Here is a 22,359-nt window from a genome sequence, read left to right on the forward strand (position 1 = left end):
GATGGACATCTTGGCTCTTTCCACAGTTTGGCTATTGTGGACATTGCTGCTATAAACATCGGGGTGCACGTACCCTTTCGGATCCCTACTTTTGTATCTTTGGGGTAAATACCCAGTAGTGTAATTGCTGGATCATATGGTAGCTCTATTTTCAACTTTTTGAGGAACCTCCATACAGTTTTCCAGAGTGGCTGCACCAGCTTGCATTCCCACCAACAGTGTAGGAGGGTTCCCCTTTCTCCGCATCCCCGCCAACATCTGTCGTTTCAATGATGTGCTTTTGATGACTTAAAAGAACATTTCTGAGGTTAGCTGATAATTATTGCAGTACCAGTAGTGATTTATTGAGGTAAAAAACGGTAGAACTTTTCTGTTATTGTGTTATTATTCTGATCACATTGTATATTATTTAACTACTTGACTTGAGCTTATTTCATACTTTTCCACGTATTGAGTAGTTACTATATTATAATTTTAAACTAACTTATGTAACTTAACAATACACTTAAGAGAATTATTTTCACTTCCCATCAACTTTTTATTTCTAAATTCATCAAATGTTTTCTTTTTCTATAAAATGGAGACAACAAAAGAAAATGCTTTTGGTACTTGAACATCTGACCTGTTTTAAAGGTGACACCCAGACTCATGTCACATATTAGATTTTGTAAAGATTAGTTAAGCTTTTTGTGAAAGTATGAATTTGTAAACAGTTTTATCATTACCTGTTGATTTTTATTTGATTCTGCTGAATTTTTTTTGCCTTATTTTAGGCAGCTAATCCAGGTTGTTTTCTGGAAGATTTTGTGAGGTGGTACTCACCCCGGGATTATATTGAAGAGGAGGTCATTGACGAAAAGGGCAACATGGTTCTGAAAGGAGAACTGAGTGCCCGAATGAAGATTCCAAGCAATATGTGGGTAGAAGCCTGGGAAACAGCTAAGCCAATTCCTGCTAGGAGGCAAAGGAGACTTTTTGATGATACACGGGAAGCAGAGAAGGTAACTGAGGTTTCAGTATCTAATACTGGAAAGCTAACAATTTTTCTAGCATTTTAAAAATTCACTATAATAGATGTGAAATTTTGGACACAACTGAGAAGCAAAGCATTGTAATTTAATGGGCCTTTTATATATCTGCTATTCACATTTAAGATTTTAGAACTAGTTGCAAATAGGCCGGAGAATAAGACATGTATATTTTATATAGAATGCTTACCATTGAACTGTCTTATAGCATATGTCAAAAGCCTTAAAGATGGTCACATCCTTTGACCTAGCAGTTCGTATCAAAAAATTTATTAAGGAAATAATAAGAAATACAGATATACTAATGTACAAGAATGATGTTCAACAAAGTTTTCTAGTGAAAAGGTAGATACAACAAAAGTTTCCAAAGATAAGGCTTGGTTCAATAAATATGGTATAATCATTTGATGGACCGCCTTGTAATTATTAAAAAAACATTTAGAGGGGTGCCTGGGTGGCTTAGTCTTTAAGTGTCTGCCTTCGGCTCAGGTCATGATCCCAGGGTCCTGGGATCGAGCCCCACATTGGGCTCCCTGCTCGGCAGGAAGCCTGCTTCTCCCTCTCCCTCTGCCCCTGCTTGTGTTCCCTCTCTCGCTATGTCTCTCTCTGTCAAATAGATAAAAAAAATCTTAATAAATAAATAAACAAACATTTAGAGTTCTGGAGAATAGTGACAGACACCTGATAACAAATTGTCCTACACACTCTCCCATTCAGCTCCCCCGAAACCCCATGAAATTAGTAAGAAAATAAATCTATGCTTTCAGCATTACTAAGATATAGAGACTATAGTGACCTTTGAATTAACTTTCAGTAGAGAAATAAGTCAAATTTCAATGGAGTTCCTAGTGCTGTAAGCCTGTATATAGAGAGTGGGGGTAGGGAGTCTTAAAAAAAAGAGCTGAGGGATATAGAAGGCTTAGATGGAGCACAGAGTCACCCCCAGCATGAGAGAACCTAACATTAATACTCAGTGCAAAATACTCAACTTTGCAGATATGGTTTGATAGTTCATAGCACGGCTATAGAGAAGGGGCTTGTAGTGGGCAGGAATAGAAGTGGATACTCGGAGAGACACTGCCTTGGGAAGAACCAGATATATAGAGAAGGAATGATACCCCTTTGAGATAAAGCAATGATGGGAAAAAAGGAATAAGGGGAAAATTAGGGATCCTGCAGAAATGCAAGAGAAATAAGAAATAAGACCGTCACCCTCTCCCCAATCCATTAAAGAAACGGTACAGAAGAGGGCACTTTTAAACTGTGACATGACTAGGATTGGTAAAGAGCAGATCATATCCATACAGAACTACTATAAAAAAGCAGAAACTGCAGATATGATTATTTGAGCTAATAAAAACATTTCCCAGAAAATTGACCATGAAGCAGAAAAAAATTGTAATGTAACACTCTGAAAGGAGTCAGGTGTTCTCAAACCAACATGGGGGATATGAAAAATCATGTTTAATCAGAGATACTAAAGCCAACAGCAGAAATGGACCAAAAAACCCCACAAAGAAATGAAACCACAGCTGGTTTAACTCAGGATAGAAGTAGAAGAATAAGACAACCATATCAAAAGTAAAGACTAAATTACAAAGGGTCCAAAGGAGAATGGAGTTACATTCAAATTTAATAAAAGATATCAAGGAAAAGCAGCAAAAACAGCCAAGAGAATGAAAATGGATGACGAGTAAAAGGAGTTGAAGAGAAACTAGTAGAAATGAAAGATAGGAAAAGTAGGAATAATATTCATTTTATCAGAGTCTTTGAAGAGGAAAAACCAAAACATTGGAACAGAACTAGTATTTGAAACTGTAATCAAGAAAACTTCCTGGAAATAAAAGAAAACCTGAGTTTACATATTGAAAGGGCTCTTTCACTAGATGCAGGGAAAAATGCTCCATAAATAATGAACTCCAATATACATCATTGTAAACTACTGGAACTTAAATATTTATTTATTTATTTATTTATTTATTTTTAAAGATTTTATTTATTTATTTGAGAGAGAGAGCACAAGGGGTAGAGAGGGAGAAGCAGGCTGCCCACTGAGCAGGGAGCCCGATGCAGGGCTCGATCCCAGGACCATGGGATCATGACCTGAGCCGAAGGCAGACGCTTAACGACTGGGCCACCCAGGTGCCCCAGGAACTTAAATATTTAAAAAAAAAAAAGCCAGGACTTCTAGGCAAAAAGATGAAAATAATTTACAAGGGAGAATTAGACAGGTATCATATTTCTCAAAAGCAAGGCAGCATGGAGCAGCATTTTCAAGAAATGTAAGCAAAAAGTACAAACCAAAGACATATATCCTACCAAGGTATCCAAATAAGGCTCTAAGAAAATTTTCTCTGAGGTTTTACACATAGAAATTTTTGTACACATGCACCCTTTCTGAGGAATCCACTAGAGTTGCCATGTCTAATAGAACTTTCTACAGTGTTAGAAACATTCTGCAGCTGTGATGTTTGAAATTACAGCCACTGGCCACATATGGCTCTAATGAACACTTGAAATGTGGCTAGTATAACATAGGAACTGAATTTTAAATGCCTGCATGTGGCTAGGTTCTGCCTTGTTCATATTGAACAACATAGTGTAGGAGGATGAACTTGATCCAGCCAAGAGATGACTGGAGAAACGGTGAGCATTTTATTTCATTAATTTTAGAGCTAAGACTAAAACTAGGTGAGGATATGGGTAGAAGAAGAAGATGGTAATCAGAGGATAGCATTTAAAATTGTCAGACCAAATTATAAAACACTTAAAGCGAGGGAATTAAGGACAGCATAAAAAGTATTAACCGCAAAAATCTCTACTAGAATAAAAATATAAACCTTCCTAAGTACCAACAGAGTTTTTTTTAAAAAGCAAAGAACACACTAAATAGAGAAACACACATAGTAACAATCAGTGATCCAGTAATTCCACTGCTGGGTATTTACCAAAGGAAATGAAATCACTAATTTGAAAAGATGCATGCACCCCTATGTTTATTGCAGCATTATTTACAACAGCCAAGATATGGAAGCAACCAAAGTGTCTATTGAGAGATGAATGAGTAAAGAAGATGTGATATATCTATCTATCTGTCTTATCTATCTATTTACAGTAGAATATTATTCAGCCATGAAGAATGAAATCTTGCCATTTGCAGCAACATGGATGGACCTAGAGAATGTAATGCTGAGTGAAATGTTAGAGAAAGACAAGTACCATATGATTTCGCACATAAGTGGAATTTAAGAAACAAAGAAAAAGGACAAAAAAAAAAAGGACTTAAATATAGAGAACAAACTAATGGTTGCCAGATGGAAGATGGGTGTGGGGATGTGAGTGAAATAGATAAAGGGGGTTAAGAGTACTTATCTTGATGATCACTGAGAAGTGGATAGAACTGTTGAATCACTATATCATACACCTGAAACTAATATAACACTATATTATGCTTCAAAAAATTAATGAAATAAAAAATAAAATACACAGAGTAGAGATATCAGAATAAGGGTATAACCAAATTATTCCTTTAGTTTTCTGCCAATGCTTAATTACATAATTAAATTTTATTTTATCACACACACAAAAAGGTTACAAAGTAAACAGTGGACAGAGATTTACCAGGTACATGAGAGCAATAAAGAAAGCAGGCGTTATGGTCCTGATACGAAATAAAGTAGAAGTAAAGCAGAAAAGCATTAAATGATGACACATATGCTTTATAATCTTAAAGTGGTATTTGACAATGAGGATATAACATTTGTTAATGTTTATACACTAGATAACACAGTAGCCATCTATAAAAATAGGAAGCCACAGCAGATAAGAGAAACAGATTGAAACAGAGGATGTTGAACACATTACTCTTAATACAAGACAGTCAAGTAGACAAAACTAAAGAAAGATCAAAACAAGGTCATAAGGTTGATCTTTTAGATATATCCCAAACATGACACCTTGAGAGTAGAGACTACCTTTTTTTCACGTGCACATGGAAAATTCACAAATCTGATAGTATATATAGGGCCCAAAGAGAATATCAGCAGGGTTCATAATGGAAATAGAACCAGTACTCTGATCTTTGCAATAAAACTAGGAATTAAAAATGAAACAACAAAAAACTAGGCCTTCTACCTGGAAATGTAAAAGCCTTATATTAACTCTTGGGTAAAGGAGAAATACTAAGACAAATTTCTGAAAAATAATGAAAACACTATACACCTGAACCTGTAAGATATATTTTAGGAGTGCTCAAAGGAAAATCCATAGACCTAAATACCTCCATCAAGAAAAAAAAACAGAAGAATGAAAATTACTGAATTAATAAATTTCTAACTTAAGAAGTTAGAGGAAGAACAAAGTAAAACCAAAAGAAAACGAAGGCAGTGATAAAGATAAAAGCAAAGAGTGATAAATAGAGAACAGAAAAACAGATCAAAGTAATCTGGTTTTATTTTAAAAAAATCAAAATAGACACATGGTTGACTGCTTTAATCACAGAGGGAAAAGCATGCATATACAAAATAAGAAATGACAAAAAGTGCCAATAACTTGATATGGAGGAAATAGTAAAAAAAACAAAAACAACAACCAATACTTTGTATGATTCTGCATATAAATTTGTAAATGAAGATGAAATGGATGATTTCCGAGGAAAATACATATCAAAAATGACCAAAGATAGAAAATGTAAACAGACATTTCCATAGAAGAAATAGGCACAGTTGCCAAGAAATGACCCCATAAAAAACCACCAGGCCTAGATGATTTCACAGTGAATTCATCTAAATGTTGAGAGACCAGATAGTCCCAGTGCTACTTTATTGTTTTGGTACATAGCAGTTGGAGGAAATTTCCCAAAATCTTTTATCAGAAACGTTGACTATAACCTTGGTCCCTAAGTCTGATAAAAGTAGCATATAAAAAAAAAGTACAGACCAGTAGTACTTAAGAAATTGAATGCAAAATCCTAAGTGAATATACTCTCACCACTTTAAGAAAATAATACATGTCGACTGAGTACACAATGATTATTTGGAAATTTATTAACTTCATTAATAGGTTTAAACAGAAAACATATAATTTCCATATATACTGAAAAAGTCTGATAAAATTTAATACTCATTCCCAATAAAATTGAGAAATAAGAATGGGTAGATATTTTCTTAAAATGAAAAATATAGACCTCAATCCTTTTTTTTGTTGTTGTTTTTTTTAATTTAATTTTATTATGTTAATCACCATACATTACATCATTAGTTTTTGATGTATAGAGCTCAATCCTAAATACAGCATCTTAATGGGGGGGTATCCTAGAGTTATTCTCACTAAGGTCAGGAACAAGGCAATGGTGCCTGTTAACTCCACTTCCATTTAATGTTATTCTGAAGTTATTACCCACTATAATTAGAAAAGAGAAAGCAGAAGCATAGGACTTGAAGAACTTTTTATTTGTAGATGATGTGACAGTATACCTGGAAAAATCTAAAGAACCAATGATAAAAGTAATTCATACAGAAGAATTCAGCAAGGCAACAGGATATAAAGTTAATATATCTAGTAGTATTCATATACACAAATAATAACCATTCTGAAGATTTAAATGACATTTTCTCTTCATTAGAAGAGAAAAAAATGGTAAAATACCTAGAAATAAAGCTAACCAGAAATGTTAGAAATACGAATAAAGAAAGTAGAACTGTCCTGAACAATAGATACTGCTTGTTCTTGGTTAGGAGGTCTCAACATCATTAAGGTCAGTTCTCTTTAAATTAATTTATAAATTTAATGCAGTCCCAATAAAATACCAAAAGTCTTTACTATGGAGCCAGATAAGCTGATACTCAAATTTATTTGGAAAAATAAACATGTAGGCTTAGGACTCAGGGGTTTGGAGAGTGACTGTTAATGGGTTTCTTTTTTGGGTGATGGAAATGTTCTAAAATTGATTGTGGTTTTGGTTGTACAACTCTGAATATACCTAAAACCATTGGATTGTATATTTTAAATGGGTAAATTGTTATTTTAAAACATGCAAGAGTAGCTAAGAATAGGGGCGCCTGGGTGGCTCAGTCAGTTGGGCGGCTGCCTTGGGCTCAGGTCATGATCCCAGGGTCCTGGGATTGAGTCCCACATCAGGTCCCTCTGCTCGGCGGGAAGCCTGCTTCTCCCTCTCCCACTCCCCCCGCTTGAGTTCCCTCTCTCGCTGTATCTCTCTCTGTCAAATAAATAAATAAATAAATAGATAAATAAATAAAAAAGAGTAGCTAAGAATAGATTGAAAAGAAAGAGCTATGAGGTAGGTGAATTGGGGGGGGGGGGCGGGCAACTAACCCAACCAGATACTAAAACATAGTACATAGCCTCACTATTTAAATAATGTGATAATGGTGCATAGACAGTCCAGTGAAACCGAATAGAAAGTTCATAGATGCATGTAGAAATCTAGTATATGATAAAAATGGCATCTCAAATCACTGGTATAGATGACCCTTTTACTTTATTTTACTTTATTTTTTAGAGGGGGATGGAGGGGCAGCAGGAGAGGGAGAGAGAGAATCTTAAGCATGCTGTGCATGGAACCGGACTCGGGGCTTGACGAGGGACTTAATCTCACAACCCTGAGATCGTGCATGACCTGAGCCAAAATCAAGAGTTGGACACTTAACTGACTGAGCCACCCAGGCTCCCCTAGGTGACCCTTTTAATAAATTGTTTTGGGATAACTGAGTAACCATTTGGCAAAAGATGAAATTAGATCTGTTTCTCATACCACACACAAGAATGGACTGAAAAAAAGCCAGAAGACAAACGATAAACTGAGAAATATTTGTAAACTGGGAGAAATATATGTATTACAGTTAAAGGGCCAAAATACTCTAGAAATATGGGCAAGAGGTCTGAGGAGATAACTCATCCCCAAAAAAAGATAATTACCCTTAAACTTTTCAAAAGATGTTCAACTTTATTCATAATAAGAGAAATGCAAATTAAAAAACTTCACTGAGATAACATTTATCACACATCACATTGGTGAAAATTTAACAGCTTAATTAATACTCAATGAGGCCCTGAGGCAACAGCTCTCATACATTACTGGTGAGAGCCAGGATGATACAATCCCCATGTGGGGAGGAACTTGGCAGTATTTAATAAAATTTACATATGCATTTACCCTTTCACCCCAAAAGCAATCCCACTTCTAGGAATTTGCACTAATATTTTCAACAGTACAAAAATAAAGATGCACTAAGTTGTTCATTGCTGCATTAATTGTAATTAGAAAATAGTGGAAACTCTCTGTATGCCCAAACTTAGGAGCTTTATTGAAGACTGGTTTATCTACATAACTGAGGACTATACAGCTGTTAAAAGAATGAGGAAAATATCTATTAACTGATAGCGATTTCTAGGATGTTTTTAAGAGAAAAGTAAAGTGCAAATGAATATATATAGTATGCTTCATTTTGTCTAAAAAAGGGAGATTAAGAAAACGTGTCTATTTATCGTCATAAAAAGAAATTTATCTTCACAAACAGAAAACACTGAAATTAGTTACCCAGAATGGTTGAAAAGGGAGGGAAAAATAGAGTAAAAGGAATATGGGAGGGAATAACATTTAGGAAAGAGTATACTTTCTGTATACTTTTGACTTCTGGAAAAATCTTAATTGTCTACATATTCAAAAATTAAAATAAATCAACAAGAATGGAAAGAGGGGAAATGACCAAAACTGAAAGCAAGCTGAGATAAATTAGTTCAGGTGTATATATATATATATATATATATATATATATATATATATATGTTTTTTAAGATTTTGTCAGAGAGAGAGAGCACAAGCAGGGGGATCGGCAGGCAGAGCAGGCAGAGGGAGAAGCAGGCTCCCCGCTGAGCAAGGAGCCCGATGGGGGGCTCAATCCCAGGACCCTGGGATCATGACCTGAGCCGAAGGCAGACACTTAACCACCTGTCCAGGTGTATTTTAAATGAATAACATAACCACACTGAAATGAGGTCAGAGTTAGGAGGAGGATCTAATTCAGTAATTTATGATCACATAAAATATGTTTGACTGTATACCCCCAGGTATGGGGAGAGGTGGGAGAGCACTGCAAACAAATCCTAAACTCTATTTTCTAGATTTGTTTTTTGTAGTGGTGTTGGGTAAGCAATTCTGAAACTTCTAGGTGGATTATTGTTTGATTAAATGAGTAATTAAATGTGTTGGTGTTGTTGGAAGCCAGAATTGTCACTGTAGAAGTCAGATGCAAACATGGAATTGAGGAAAGCAAGGAAGACCAAATGGCAGTGCACTGGAAATGGCGGTATTGGTGTGGACCCATAGGTTTCTAAAGTATGGATAGATAATGTGGGTATGTACATAGGCATAATAATATATATTTCCTAGCTTTTTTCTGAAGGGGTCTAGAAACAGTGACATCTCAGTAGCAGTGAACACACGTATATATTGATTTCTAGAACATTCCTCATTAAAAGGGACCATGCTTTCCTCAGAGAAATGGCTGATTTCAGAATTGGGACAAGGAAGGTATGAGTGTGGAACATTATATGTTGCCAGAAAATAAGGAACTGCTTAAAAGAAGATAGGGGTATATCATAAGGAGGTAGTTTGAAGGGACTCTTAATTGCCAAATCTGGACAATTTGAATGGCAAATAACTAAGGACAGTAATGAATTCTAAACTTTTGGGAAAAAATTGGAACCCATGGGTCCCCATTGACAATTTGCAGATAAAGAAATGGGAGAGAAGGGAGGCATTTCAGCTCAAAGATGACCAATAAATAGGGAGGATATGCTGAAGTAGGAAACTCTTCATTTTACGACCATATTCAGAGTAAAGATTCGTTCAGGTAAGAATCATCAGTAGATGTCTAGGTGGAAATCTGGGTGAAGAGCATCATACATGCATGATTTTAAAGTGTCTCTCCAAGACAGCTGGAGAATTGCAAGGAAATAATAACTATGTAGTAGAGAAATGGGGCAATACCTTGAATGGATGGTCAAAACTAATATTACTAATAAGGGATAGATGCAGATTGTCTGCATCGAGATGTGATACTCTGAAGGATCCAACAGCACTTATGCACTGACCCATGAGTACATATTCTGCATCTAAACATGAGGAAGCATTAGGTAAACCCAAAATGAGAAACATTCTGTTCTAAAAAAGAGCTGGAAAAAAACCAATCCACAACACACAATTCTAGGAGTATATTAAAGGGACACAGGAATCAATTGAAACATTACCCAGTGACCAATACTAGAACAGTATGAGCAACAAAATAAAGTACCGTTGGACTGTAACTCAAAGTATAAAATAAACATCCTTGAGTCTGTACTGTTACAAATAAATGATTGAATAAATTGGCAAGAAGAAACAAATCGATGCAGAAGAACTTCAAACCTGCTCTGCCCACAAGGAGATGGAGCAGAACTCCTCACTGTGTAAGCATGGACTGTGCATAGTGACTTCCTTCCAAAGAGTGCAGTATGGAAATTGGGGAAAATGAGTAACCTTATAGTACAGAAACCAGACAAATACTGTCTTAGCCAGGTAAGCCAGGTTAGCAACATGGATAAGTCAATATTGATGAGTTTCATGTACTCTTGATATGAGGTGATGAAAGTATCACTTTATAACTCTCTCATCTTTTCCCCCAAATTCCTAACCCCAGTTTGACCATGAGAAAAACATTAAGTGAGTTCCAGTTGAGGCACTTTTTACAAAATACCTGACAAGAATTCCTTAAAACTATGTCAAAGTCAGGGGCATCTGGGTGGCTCAGTTGGTTAAGCGCCCAAATCTTCATTTTTGCTCAGGTCATGATCTCAGGGTCCCTGTGTTGAGCTCCACACTCACTTTTTCTCTCTCTTAAATAAATGAATAAATAAAATCTCAAAAAAAAAAAACCTGTCAAGGTCAGTAAACACAAGGAAAAGTGTAAGAAAGTGTCACATGTGAGGGGAGCCTAGAAATATGACTACTAAATATAATGTGGTATCCTGGTTGGGATCCTGGAATAGGAAAAGGACATTAAATAAAAACTGAGGAGATTGAATATACAGATATTGACAGGATGATTCATAATAGCAAAAAAGTGAAACCAAGCTAAATATCGATCAACTGATGAATGGATAAGTAAAGCACGGCATATTCATACAATGAAATATTATTAAGCCATAAAAATAAGTGAAGTTCTGATACATGGTATGAACCTTAAAAGTACTATGTTAAGTGAAAGAAACCAGAAATAGAAGGCTACATGTAACGTGATACCATTTATATGAAATACCAGAATAGGCAAATTCATGAAGACAGAAAGTTAGTTGAGTAGTTACCAGGGGCTAGGAGCTGGGAGAAATGAGGGAGTGACTGCTGTCGGGTAATGGGTTTCTTCTTGGTGTGATTAAAATGTTCTGCAATTAGATAATAGTGATGTTGTATAACTTGTAAGTGTGCTAAAGACCACTGAAGTGTATATTTTAAAGTGGTGAATTTTATGGTATATAAATTGTATCTAAATTTTTTAAAATTAAGAAAATATGAATAAAGCATGGAATTCAGTTATTCAGAAAGGGAGGGGAGGGCACTGTACTCAAAATGTCCATGTTATAAAAGACAGACTGGAAAACTTCCAGATTTGTTGTGATTAAAGAAGTATGAAAACTAAATGCTGTGTATGATCTTTAACTAGATCCTGTATGGTGGGTGGGAAAAGGTTATAAAAATCATTATTTGGTCTATTGATGAAATTGTAATAAGGGAAAGTAGGCTGGATTAAAAGTATTTGATCAGTGTTAAAGGTAGTTTATATAATCACAATAGTTTGTCTTTTGATTATATAAGAAAACATTCTTAATTTCAGGAAATACACACCGAGATCTTTGGGGGTAAAAGGACATGATGTATGTAACTTGCTCTCACATTACTCAGAAAAAAATGTATGTGTGTAATATATCGTATGCACATACAGAGGAAAGAGATGGGTGTGATTAAATGAGGTAAAAGGTGAGTCTAGGCAAAGGGTATAGATATATTTTGTCTTCTCGCAAATTTGTTTGGTTTTAAGTTAAGGAAAACCAAAGTTGAATAGTAAGTGTTAGCAAAGATGTACAACACTGGGAACTATTATTACTCTAGATAAGGATGTAACTCTTTTGTAACACTTTGTAAAATAATTTGGAATATGACTTTAATAGAAAAAAATAATTGTTTGGCATTTTCTTGTATATATCCAGTTCTGTTTTTCGGTATATGCCCTCAAGAAATTCCTCTACGTGTACACCAGGAAACATACCCAATAATAAAACAGGGACCTTATTTGTAATAGCCAAAAATGGGGGGGGGGCGGGGGGTTGTCCATCAGTGGAGGAACATTTTAATATAGAGTGAAAATGAATCAACTACAGTATGTATCAACATATGCATCTCTAAAAGAATGCTGTATACAAGTCACTGAGGGTTGGAACCAGAAACATTCCATTTATATAAAGATTCAGGACAGACCAAACTAAGCAATACATTGTTTGGGGCTATACACATATGTGAGAAAACTCTGTCGACAAGCAAAAGAATGATTAGTAGTCACTTACTGATGGTGGGGTGTGTGAGGGAGGGAGACTTGATCAGGGAGGCACACGGGGATTTGGAAAGTGCTGGTGATGTTCTGTTTCTTAAGCTGGTTGGTGGTGTGTAAACAAGTGTTCATGTTGTCTTTAAGTTATTTATTAATACTCTGGTATGTGTATTTCTTAATTAAAAAAAATTTTCAAACCACACAAAATTCTCCAAGCCAAAAAGTAAAGGTTATAAGTCATTAAATGAACAAAGCAAGTTATAAAATAGAATGTATATTATATTATAGTTTTTTGTTAAGAAATTGGAATATGCCTATATCTTTGTGTTTAAATGGACATAGAAATAAGCCTGAGAAGATAAACACAAAAATGTGTTGCTTCTTAGGAAGTAGGATTTCTGGAGAGTTTTTGCATTATACTCTATGTATGTATGTATGCATTCATTCGTTCATTCATTCATTTCGGAGATCTGTGAGCATTTATCATCCAGGTTCACGTAATGAGATGAGATTTCTTTTATCTTTACTGCTGTTGAATAAGGAGCTTAAAGGTAGGGTCCATATGTTATACATAACTTCTCTGTATTTTTTAAATTAGAACAATAACAAAGCAATTTGCATTTTGGAAAAACGATAAACCAAAAAATTAGTGGAAGGTCTCCATCAATGTTTAGAAATGTTAAGTGAGTAAAGCAGGTTACAAAACAGTATTTTACATACTTAATATTCGTTTACCTAATATCTGTATTCAGTGTCTTAAAAAATCCCAGAATGAGAATCTTCCAGCATTAACAATTGTTATCTCTCGGTGGTATAATTTACAGATGGTTCTTGTTTTCTTTGTATTTTCCTAATTTGCATGTATTACATACTGGAAAGAAGAACAAAATTGCATAGTCACCACTATAAAATTCTAAAATCCTTGTTTTCAGTAACGTTATTCTTACTATAGTGGGTAGTAGCTACTTACCTGGATGAGCAGGGCAAAGTACCAAGAGAAGAGAGCTCTTCTCAGCTCTTGTTATAGATGTGAGTTCAGTGGTGCAGAGGATTTTTTTTCTTCGTTCATAAATGGCTACTTTATTCTTTGACAGCTACATTGATCATTCATGTAACTTTGTGTCTCCTTCAGGTGCTGCACTATCTGGCCGTACAGAAACCTGCAGACCTCGCTCGGCACCTGTTACCTTGTGTAATTCACGCAGCTGTACTCAAGGTAAAGGAAGAAGGTAAATGTCTTATTTCGTTAGTCATTAGTTCATTTCTAAAATGAAAGTATATTTTGCCTGACTTATTTAATGATGGCTTTGATCTTCTTAAAAATAGAAAATCTGGAAAACATTTCTTCAGTTAAGAAGATTATAAAGCAGATAATAACTCATTCCAGTAAAGTTTTGCACTTCCCCAATCCAGAAGACAAGAAATTGGAAGTAAGTTTGCTATGGTGTCAGGATCTTGCCAAATGTTCTCACTAGTTGGCACTGATTATTATAAAGATACATTTTTTTAAAAGGCTGCCTTTTTTTTTGTTTTTGCTGTTTTCCAATGTATGTCTCTCTCTTTTTCCACTGTTAGGAAATCATCCATCAAATTACTAATGTAGAAGCTATAATTGCCAGAGCCCGCTCACTGAAAGCCAAGTTTGGAACTGAGAAATGTGAACAAGAGGAGGAAAAAGAAGATCTTGAAAGGTAATTGATATTTGAGTAACTTTGTCTGCAGTAGGAAAAGCCACCACTTTCTTTAGAACATTTTAATAGAATATTGAGATTCTTTTGTGGTACCTACCTATTTTATTTGTAACAAGCATCAGCTAGAGACAGAAAAATATTTAATTATTATAGACTTTGACCTCTCCTATATTTCTGGGTATTTGCGAGGCATTTCCATTCCTTCCACATTTAGAAACAAGTCTACCAGGTCTTTTTTTCTAGTAATGTCCTTGTTTGCTCTTGGAGATGTGCCTACAGTTCCCTGTGGAAGAGCTAGTCACTCTTTGTTACGTGAAATGCCCCAGAGCTTTGCTTTCTCTCTTTGCTTAGCTCTCACTGTTCCTTTACCACAGTCTGAGGTGTTCTGAAATTGTATTTCTGCTCAGTTATTTATTTAACTTTAAACAATACTTTTGAAAGCAAAGGTGCATATCCTGTGCACCTTGTGAACATGTTTTGAAAGAGTGACCAGATGGCCTCTCCAGGATGATACAGATGACCGGGTCAATCTTTTCCTCCTCCTGAGAGAGACTTGATGCCATTACCTGTCAGTATGAGTCCCTGCCATTTTTGCCTGTGGTACTTGAAAGGACAATGTTATTTTAATTGTGATAAAGTATTTCCAAATTTGTTACTTCAGCAACTTGAATTTATCATAACTTTAAATTCTTCATCAGCCTTTTCAGAAATGAAATGTCATTATTGATGCTAAATAATTAAGATAATATGACAAGGCATGTGCCATATAGCTCTTAACAAGTTCTTGTTAGAATTTTATATCTTGTGTTGAGTGAAATTTTCTCCTAGGCTTCTTTGCTCTTGAAAACTCCTTCCTTTTTAAATGAGAAGAGTAAGTACTAATCAAGGGAATCTTTTCTAAAATAGCAGTATGAATTAGTGGTGCAGGCGTGGTGCCTTTGACTCTGATAGCTGCACATACATTCTCTGGGGTGTACTTGGAGGTGTAGTGTTTCCAGCACATAATGGCACAGTTGAGGCTTTGCCCAGAAAAATTGTGTATTTTAAGCACACATGCATGCACACACACATACACACCCACTTTAAAAGAACAAATAATGAGAGATATGGATTATTGCTTTGCTGTATATGTATAAATTGGTTTTTGTTGTCCAGAAATACTGTTTGTTTTGTTTTTGAGATTTTATTTATTCATTTAGAGAGAGAGAGAGAAAGCACGAGCAGGGGTAGGGGCAGAGGCAAAGAATCTTAAGCAGACTCCTCACACAGAGCAGAGCCAAATGTGGGGCTCGATCTCATGACCCTGAGATCATGACCTGAGCTTTTAAAACCAAGAGTCAGATGCTTAACTTGACTGAGCCAATCAGGCATCCCCCAAAATACTGTTTTAATCTTTTATTTACTGTAGTATTTTCTAAGCTAGTCTGAAAGAAATAGACTCAATATTTCTTTTTACCCTTTGACAGAGGTGAGGTTTTTTTTTTTTTCTTTTTAGATTTATTTATTTATTTGAGAGAGAGAGGGGCGTGAGAGTAGGGTAGGGGCAGAGGGAGAGAATACCCAAGCAGATTCCCACTGAATGCAGAGTCCAACACAGGGCTCGATCTCATGACCCTAAAGTCATGACCTGAGCTGAAATCAAGAGTCCAGCATTTAACCAACTGAGCCCCACCCAGCCATCCCCAGATACGAGATTTTTAGGAAAATTTTATGAAAACAGTTGAAAGGCAGTAAGATTGTCATTTGAGTCTATTTTAATTCCAAATGTCCCTCTGTTATAAAAGTTCCACTCTAGCCTTAGTAGGTTTAGCCAGTATCGGTTTGAGAGTTTGTCTACAGAATTAATTTGGGAGGACTGGCACAGTGTGAACTGAGCAGCTCGCTTTCTGTCCTTTCATTACCTTTCTCCCCCAGGTTTGTGAGTTGCCTTTTGGAGCAGCCTGAAGTGTTAGTCGTGGGTGCAGGAAGAGGCCATGCTGGCAGAATCATTCACAAGCTGTTCGTGAATGCTCACAGGGTATGTGAATTCCCTTACTGACTGATCATGATCTCTTCAGACCTCTCCTCAGGAAGATGCTGTTTTGATTCCCACACTTGGCTGGTTATATAGCTGCTGAGTGTAAGTCTGGGCATTGGGTTTGAACATTAAAAAAAACACAGTGACTTTCAACAGTGACTTTTGAGTCTTTGAAATCCATTTGCTTTCTTACATGTTTAAGTAAAATAATAAGTATATTTTAGGATATAAATTTCCAGACCCAGAAGGGTCTGAAATCCATTGTTCCAGAATCTAACAGGGACTCGGTGTTAGCGATGGCCAGTGCTGTGCGGTAGGAAAAAATGTTGACTACTTTCATATCAGAATAGAGTTCAGTTTTACCAATTTTAAACTCCATGTACTACAAATGGATTCACAGTTTCACTGTGAAGTTAGTCTATTTTTGTCATGGTGCATTGATCTAAGGAAGAGCAAGATTTCAGATGTTTAGGGCTATGGAAACAGGCTTTAGCACAGAAAGCAAGCCCAGTTTGAATAATTATCTTTGCCATTACCTCTACTACTGAAAGTAAAGGTTCAAAAGATATGTAGTACTTTCTGACATTCTGAAACTCTTAAAATTTGAATTTTTATGGAGGTGATGCTAGTTACACTTTGTGTGGATACTTTCTGTACTGATCTTGTTTACTGGTTAAGAGGATTTTCATGTCAGCGCTCATTATGTGAGAGATTATGATAAAAATATTATAGAGTGTAATACAGACAGTCTCTGACTTACAATAATTTGACTTAGGATTTTCAACTTTATGATGGAGGAAAAAAAATATGTATTCAGTAGAAACCATACTTTGAATTTTGAATTTTGATCTTTTTTTGGGCTGGCGGTATATGCAGCATAATCTTCTCATGGTGCTGGGCAGGGGCAGATCCCTGTCAGCTATGAGACCCCAAGGGCAGACAGCCAGTATACTTACAACTACTCTACCCCGAAAACCGTTCTGTTTCTCACTGTCAGTACGGTATTTAATAAATTACATGAGATAGTCAACACTTTATTATAAAATAAGCTTTGTGTTAGATGATTTTGCCCAACTGTAGGCTTAAGTGAATGTTCTGAGCTCAGGTAAGGTAGGCTAGGCTGAGCTGTGATGTTTGGTAGGCTAGGTGTAGGAAATGTATTTTCAACTTAGGATATTTTCAACTTAGGATGGGTTTATTGGGATATAACACAATTGTAAGTAAAGGAAGACATGTAAGTACAAGGGTGCCCTTTACCTGGAACTGTGATGACTCTAGAATGACCCACTTTTGAAAGTGTAATTCTCAGAATCAAATAAGAATTTTCATGGGTTTACAAATAAAAACTGTATAATCTCCTTTGAGTCTGTCTGGAGTATATCTAGTTAATATATTCAGTTTCACAGCCAAATGTACTGACCTGAATTTTTAGCAAGAATTGAAACCTGTGATTATTTATGGGATTGTTCCCTAACTTTAAGAATTTCAAGTTAAAAACCAAGTATTTTATTTCCTTATAAATTAGAGTTCTAGAAAACAATAGATGCTTACTTTGATTTGTTTTTGTCTCTGGCATGAAATCAGGAACCTATATCCTATATCCTATATCTTTCACTAGCTCACTAGCCAAAAGCTAACAACCACATTTCCTTGTCACCACCAATATGAATTTTCCTACTATTGCTGATATTCTTTCCTCTGTCCTCACTTTTAAAAAACGTGTGTGTTAAGAGGACTTGAAATCTAAAGCATTTTTATTTTTAATGCTGAGAGTATTACTTGTTGTGAATATTTAAGCAAAATTATATTTCCCAGAATGGAAATAGCTCCCCTCTGCCCTCCAGAATGGGAATAGCTCCCCCGACCCCCTAGAAGGCTTATTGTAAAATGTAGGATAATACAGAAAATATAAAGTAAAACTTAATCACATTAATCTCACTACCTTCTGATGATCAACATCAACATTTGACATGTAGTATATATAAATACATATATATTTTAGAAAAACAGGATTATATTCTGTGATTTACTTTGTTATTGTGTTCCACTTAATTATCTTATTACATTAATAAATACAGGAGTGTATCATTTTTTCAGTGGCCTTGAATAGCTAATACCCTTTAAGGGGTAAAATTGTACATTTTTCCTGCGTTATGTAATTGTAAAAGATTTCAAACTTTCAAACCTTGTAGGGAATGTTTTTAGGGAATTGGCAGACTTTAATCCATAAAACAAGCACCTGGTTGGTATATTTTTGAACTCAAACCTTAAGCGTCTGGTTGATGTAAACCATTAAAGTATATGTAACTTTTCGTAATTAACTGACACTTTATATCAGTTTTACTAATCAAGATTTTCACTTCTTTTAGAAAGTAATGAAATTTCAGTGAGAATTTTGTATAGCATACAGCAGTTTTACATATTTAGAACTCTTTGCTTAAACTTCATCATGATTACATGTGTCAGTGGTGTATTCCACTGGAATTCAGCAAATAAACCACAGATTGGATTTTGCTTCAGTTTTATCAGTTTTGCCCATTAAATGACACTGTACGTTGCCTGTTGAACCATCAGATGCATGAGACGTAGGATATGTCTGCTCAATTTAACAGCTAGGTGTGTTTTATGTGGTGTGTGTCTGTCTTGATATTCTTTTGATAGGATCCTCTTCCTTAATGTAGTGCATGCTGTCTCTGAAATGATCTTGAAATCTCTTGTCTAGCCCTTTTTAAACCATCTTGCTTGTTTCCTTTTCATCACTGTTTCTTTTCTCACCTTTTCTCAAGCTGACTGAATCTTCTGATGAGGTAACAAAATAGCCTTTGTCCCTCATAGTTCCTTGTTCCTTCCCATCCCTCTAACTTCATAAGGTCATTAAGACTAACCACCTCTTTAACAGTCTGGATTTGGCATACCTTTCATGCTGATGTTTAGTATAACATGATTTCATATTTCCATTACCAAAACAGTACTTTTTTTTTCTAAATCGATAGTATTGTGAAAGAAATCTAATAGAGAAATGAAAGAAGTATAGTGATCAAGGTTAAAATGAAGGCTCTAATTGAATGTTTTTTATGCAATTTTAATGCAAAAAAATAGATGCCTTTAATATTGAGAATTTCTCTTTTGTGGCCATTGCTACATTACATGGACCTCTATCATTTCTTTATCACCTTAGCTGCTCAGCAACCAAAACCAGTGTCCCCAGTTTTAATTTGGCAAATGAACTTTAAAAAGAAATGAAAGAGTGGAGATAAAAACCATCTTTCCAGACTCTGGGGGAGAAGCAGCTCCTTACTGGACTGAGGACATCAAACTTGAACGTGTGTTGTTGCTAGAAGAAATGTGTAGAAACCAGTGCTACATTTTTCCTCTTCAGATGTCGGAATATGGCCCTTACTTTTCAAAGCAGATTGCCTGGCAGTCATTATCTCTTTTGTCTCTGTCACCAATTTATTTGTAATCTCTGGCTGCTCATGCAGTGTTTCAAGCTTCTTGCTTTTTCTGTTGGTTTTTGAGTAATCATAACATGGCTGACTGCATTACTGAGTAACGTAGAACATTTTTTTATATATTTGTCATGTTTATTCATCTGTCCTTCAAAATGATCTAAGTTTAGCATTGGACTTGCTCTTGAATTTAGCATTTGATTCTGTTCAAGGCTGCAGCCATGGCTCCACCGGAGGAGGAACTGAAGCGAATGGGCTCTCCAGAAGAGAGAAGGCAGAACTCCGTGTCAGACTTCCCACCCCCTGCTGGCCGGGAACTCATTTTGCGCACCACCGTGCCACGCCCGGCTCCGTACTCCCGGGCTCTGCCTCAGCGCATGTACAGTGTTCTCACCAAAGAGGATTTCAGACTTGCAGGTGCCTTTTCATCAGATACCTCCTTCTTCTAATTCTTCTAGAGCCGCCTCATATATGGCTTCAGAGACCATGCTGACCCCTTCTGAGGGAGGGAGGTTGTGCCAGTCAGAACTTGAGAGGCTGTGAAGAGGACCTGTCCAGTCCAATGATCAGGAATCATACCAGCATCTGAAAGACTTTCCAGCACCATGCTTGGGCTCTGTTGTATCTTGGTTGGGTCAGAGAGAATGGGCTTGAGCTGTTGAAAGATTTGGTTCTCCAAAGAAATGGCCCTTGTTTGACCAGGGGTCAGGGGCAGGAGGTGGGGCATGTGCAGGGACCAGAAGAACAGCAGGAGCTCTCTGTACTCGCTCCAGTGGGATTGTGCTCATTTATTCTTTCCTGTGACTATCCCGTAGGCTATTGCCTTGCATTCATAGTCTGTGTAAACACACTTGTTATATTTGTTAGTATCAGGTATGCAAGACAGAGTGTCTGTTAATTGAGATTTCTGGATATTTTGGTGGTAGCTGCTTTTCCCAGAATCTGTGTTTTTGAAATACTAAATGACATTCTGTTTATTCAATCATCTAGTGGCCATCTTGATTGTACTAATTAACTTTTGATGAGTATTTTGAATATTCTAGGAGAAAACTCAGAATTTCACATAGTTTATGTGTTTTTCCATGTAACTATGATCTAAATGTATTCCTTCTGATAAAACTATGTATTAAATGTCACTGCGAATTAGTTTTGTATCTTATCTTGTAAGGTTTGTTTCTCTTACTTTGTTTTTGGTTGCCAGTAAGATATCACCCTGCAAACTGTTCTCTTCTCCTGCTGTACAGCATGCATTCCTTTTTTTGTGATTGCTGGCTAGATACTATATTTAATGGAGTAGAGATGAGCACATGCTACAAATATAGCTTTGGAACATAGAGATTATCATGCACTTAGTATAATTTGGTATATGTGCTAATGTAATGAATACAAGATTATTTCAGTGAACTCTTTTGCTTTTGTGTTTTAGCTAAAATGAAAATAATTGATGCAGATATATAGCACCCAGCGTAAGGATAATAGCAGCATATTTCTAGTTATGTGGTGATCAAGATTTATTAAATCTGTATTGCTATATGGCCTCTGTTCAGTAATCTGAAGTCTATTTTTAGGCCTAAAATTCTCATTTTAATCCAAAGCAAAAAATGGTTATACTGAAGCATAGACCTTGCCTATGTAATTTAAAGAATTAAAAGAGCTGTGTAAACCCTATTATATTATTTTTGTAAAAAAAAAAAAGTGTGTGTGTACATATATATGTATATATGCACATATATATGTATATATGTATATATGAAGTAGGGGAGCCCTGGTTGGTGACCTCCCAGCCTTCACAGTGCTTCTCTCTGAGATGCTGGACTTGATTGCTACTGGTAAACCATACAGATGCAGGCCTGAGTACTGAGCGCTGTACCAAGTAGAAAATGTATCCTTCAAGGACAGGATTTGTCTGTTTTCCAATGAGGAAGTTAATAGCAAAGAAACATTTTTCAAAGAGAAGTTGGACTTTAAAATAGCATTGTGAATCTAATAAAAAGGAAAGTCTTGCTTTCTCTGACTACTTGTCTTTTCTCTCCTCTGGTGGGCACTTTGGTCTTATTTCAGTTAGTTTAATTCTGTCTCACATCTTCTTAAATATTTGCAGCCTGCTGAGTCTTGCAGGGGTCTCAGAGAACACTCTTTGTGCCTTCTCTTTTAGTGACAGTTACCCCAGTTTACTTTTATTATAGCTATGTGTTGGTTTATTTCACAGATATTAAGTACCTACTTTATATCAGGTACTGTACTAGGCAGTAAAGATAAAACAGACACCACAATACTCCCTCCTTTTCAGTGACCTTTCTGTCGTGTAGGGAGGGTTGATGTTACATTGCCATAAAATGGTGAGTACAGTCAACTCATCTGAATGAATTGGAAGTCCAACATTTATTGTATAAATGCATTCATTCATTCAGTGGCAACAGAGTAATATTAGTGAAGAGAGTAATGTGTATAATAATAAGGTGTTATGCCTGAGGTTTTTCACTCAGGCTTTAGGGATCAGGAAAATCTTTTTAGAGGTAATTTCTAGATTGAGACCAGAAGATGAGTAGGAGCTGATAAAGGGTTAGGGAGGTA

General features: G+C 35.9%; 1 protein-coding gene across 3 annotated transcripts in view; it reads left to right on the top strand.

Annotated features, from left to right (window-relative positions):
• RAB3GAP1 (RAB3 GTPase activating protein catalytic subunit 1) overlaps nt 1-21,794 on the top strand; it is a 116,828-nt gene extending 95,034 nt beyond the window's left edge. For 2 of the 3 annotated variants that reach the window (XM_021695790.2, XM_021695791.2), the window contains 6 exons: nt 774-1,001; nt 13,761-13,857; nt 13,955-14,058; nt 14,204-14,319; nt 16,234-16,336; nt 19,998-21,794. In XM_021695790.2, the coding sequence (XP_021551465.1) occupies nt 774-1,001; nt 13,761-13,857; nt 13,955-14,058; nt 14,204-14,319; nt 16,234-16,336; nt 19,998-20,234 (885 nt within the window). In that variant the 3' untranslated portion in view covers nt 20,235-21,794. Of the gene's footprint in view, nt 1-773; nt 1,002-13,760; nt 13,858-13,954; nt 14,059-14,203; nt 14,320-16,233; nt 16,337-19,122; nt 19,144-19,997 lie in introns of all 3 variants that reach the window. The other variant, XM_044913595.1, reaches the window with a different exon arrangement.
• Nucleotides 21,795-22,359: the final 565 nt, after the last annotated feature.

This window comes from Neomonachus schauinslandi, chromosome 3 (genome assembly GCF_002201575.2).
Source record: "Neomonachus schauinslandi chromosome 3, ASM220157v2, whole genome shotgun sequence".
NCBI lineage: Eukaryota > Metazoa > Chordata > Mammalia > Carnivora > Phocidae > Neomonachus > Neomonachus schauinslandi.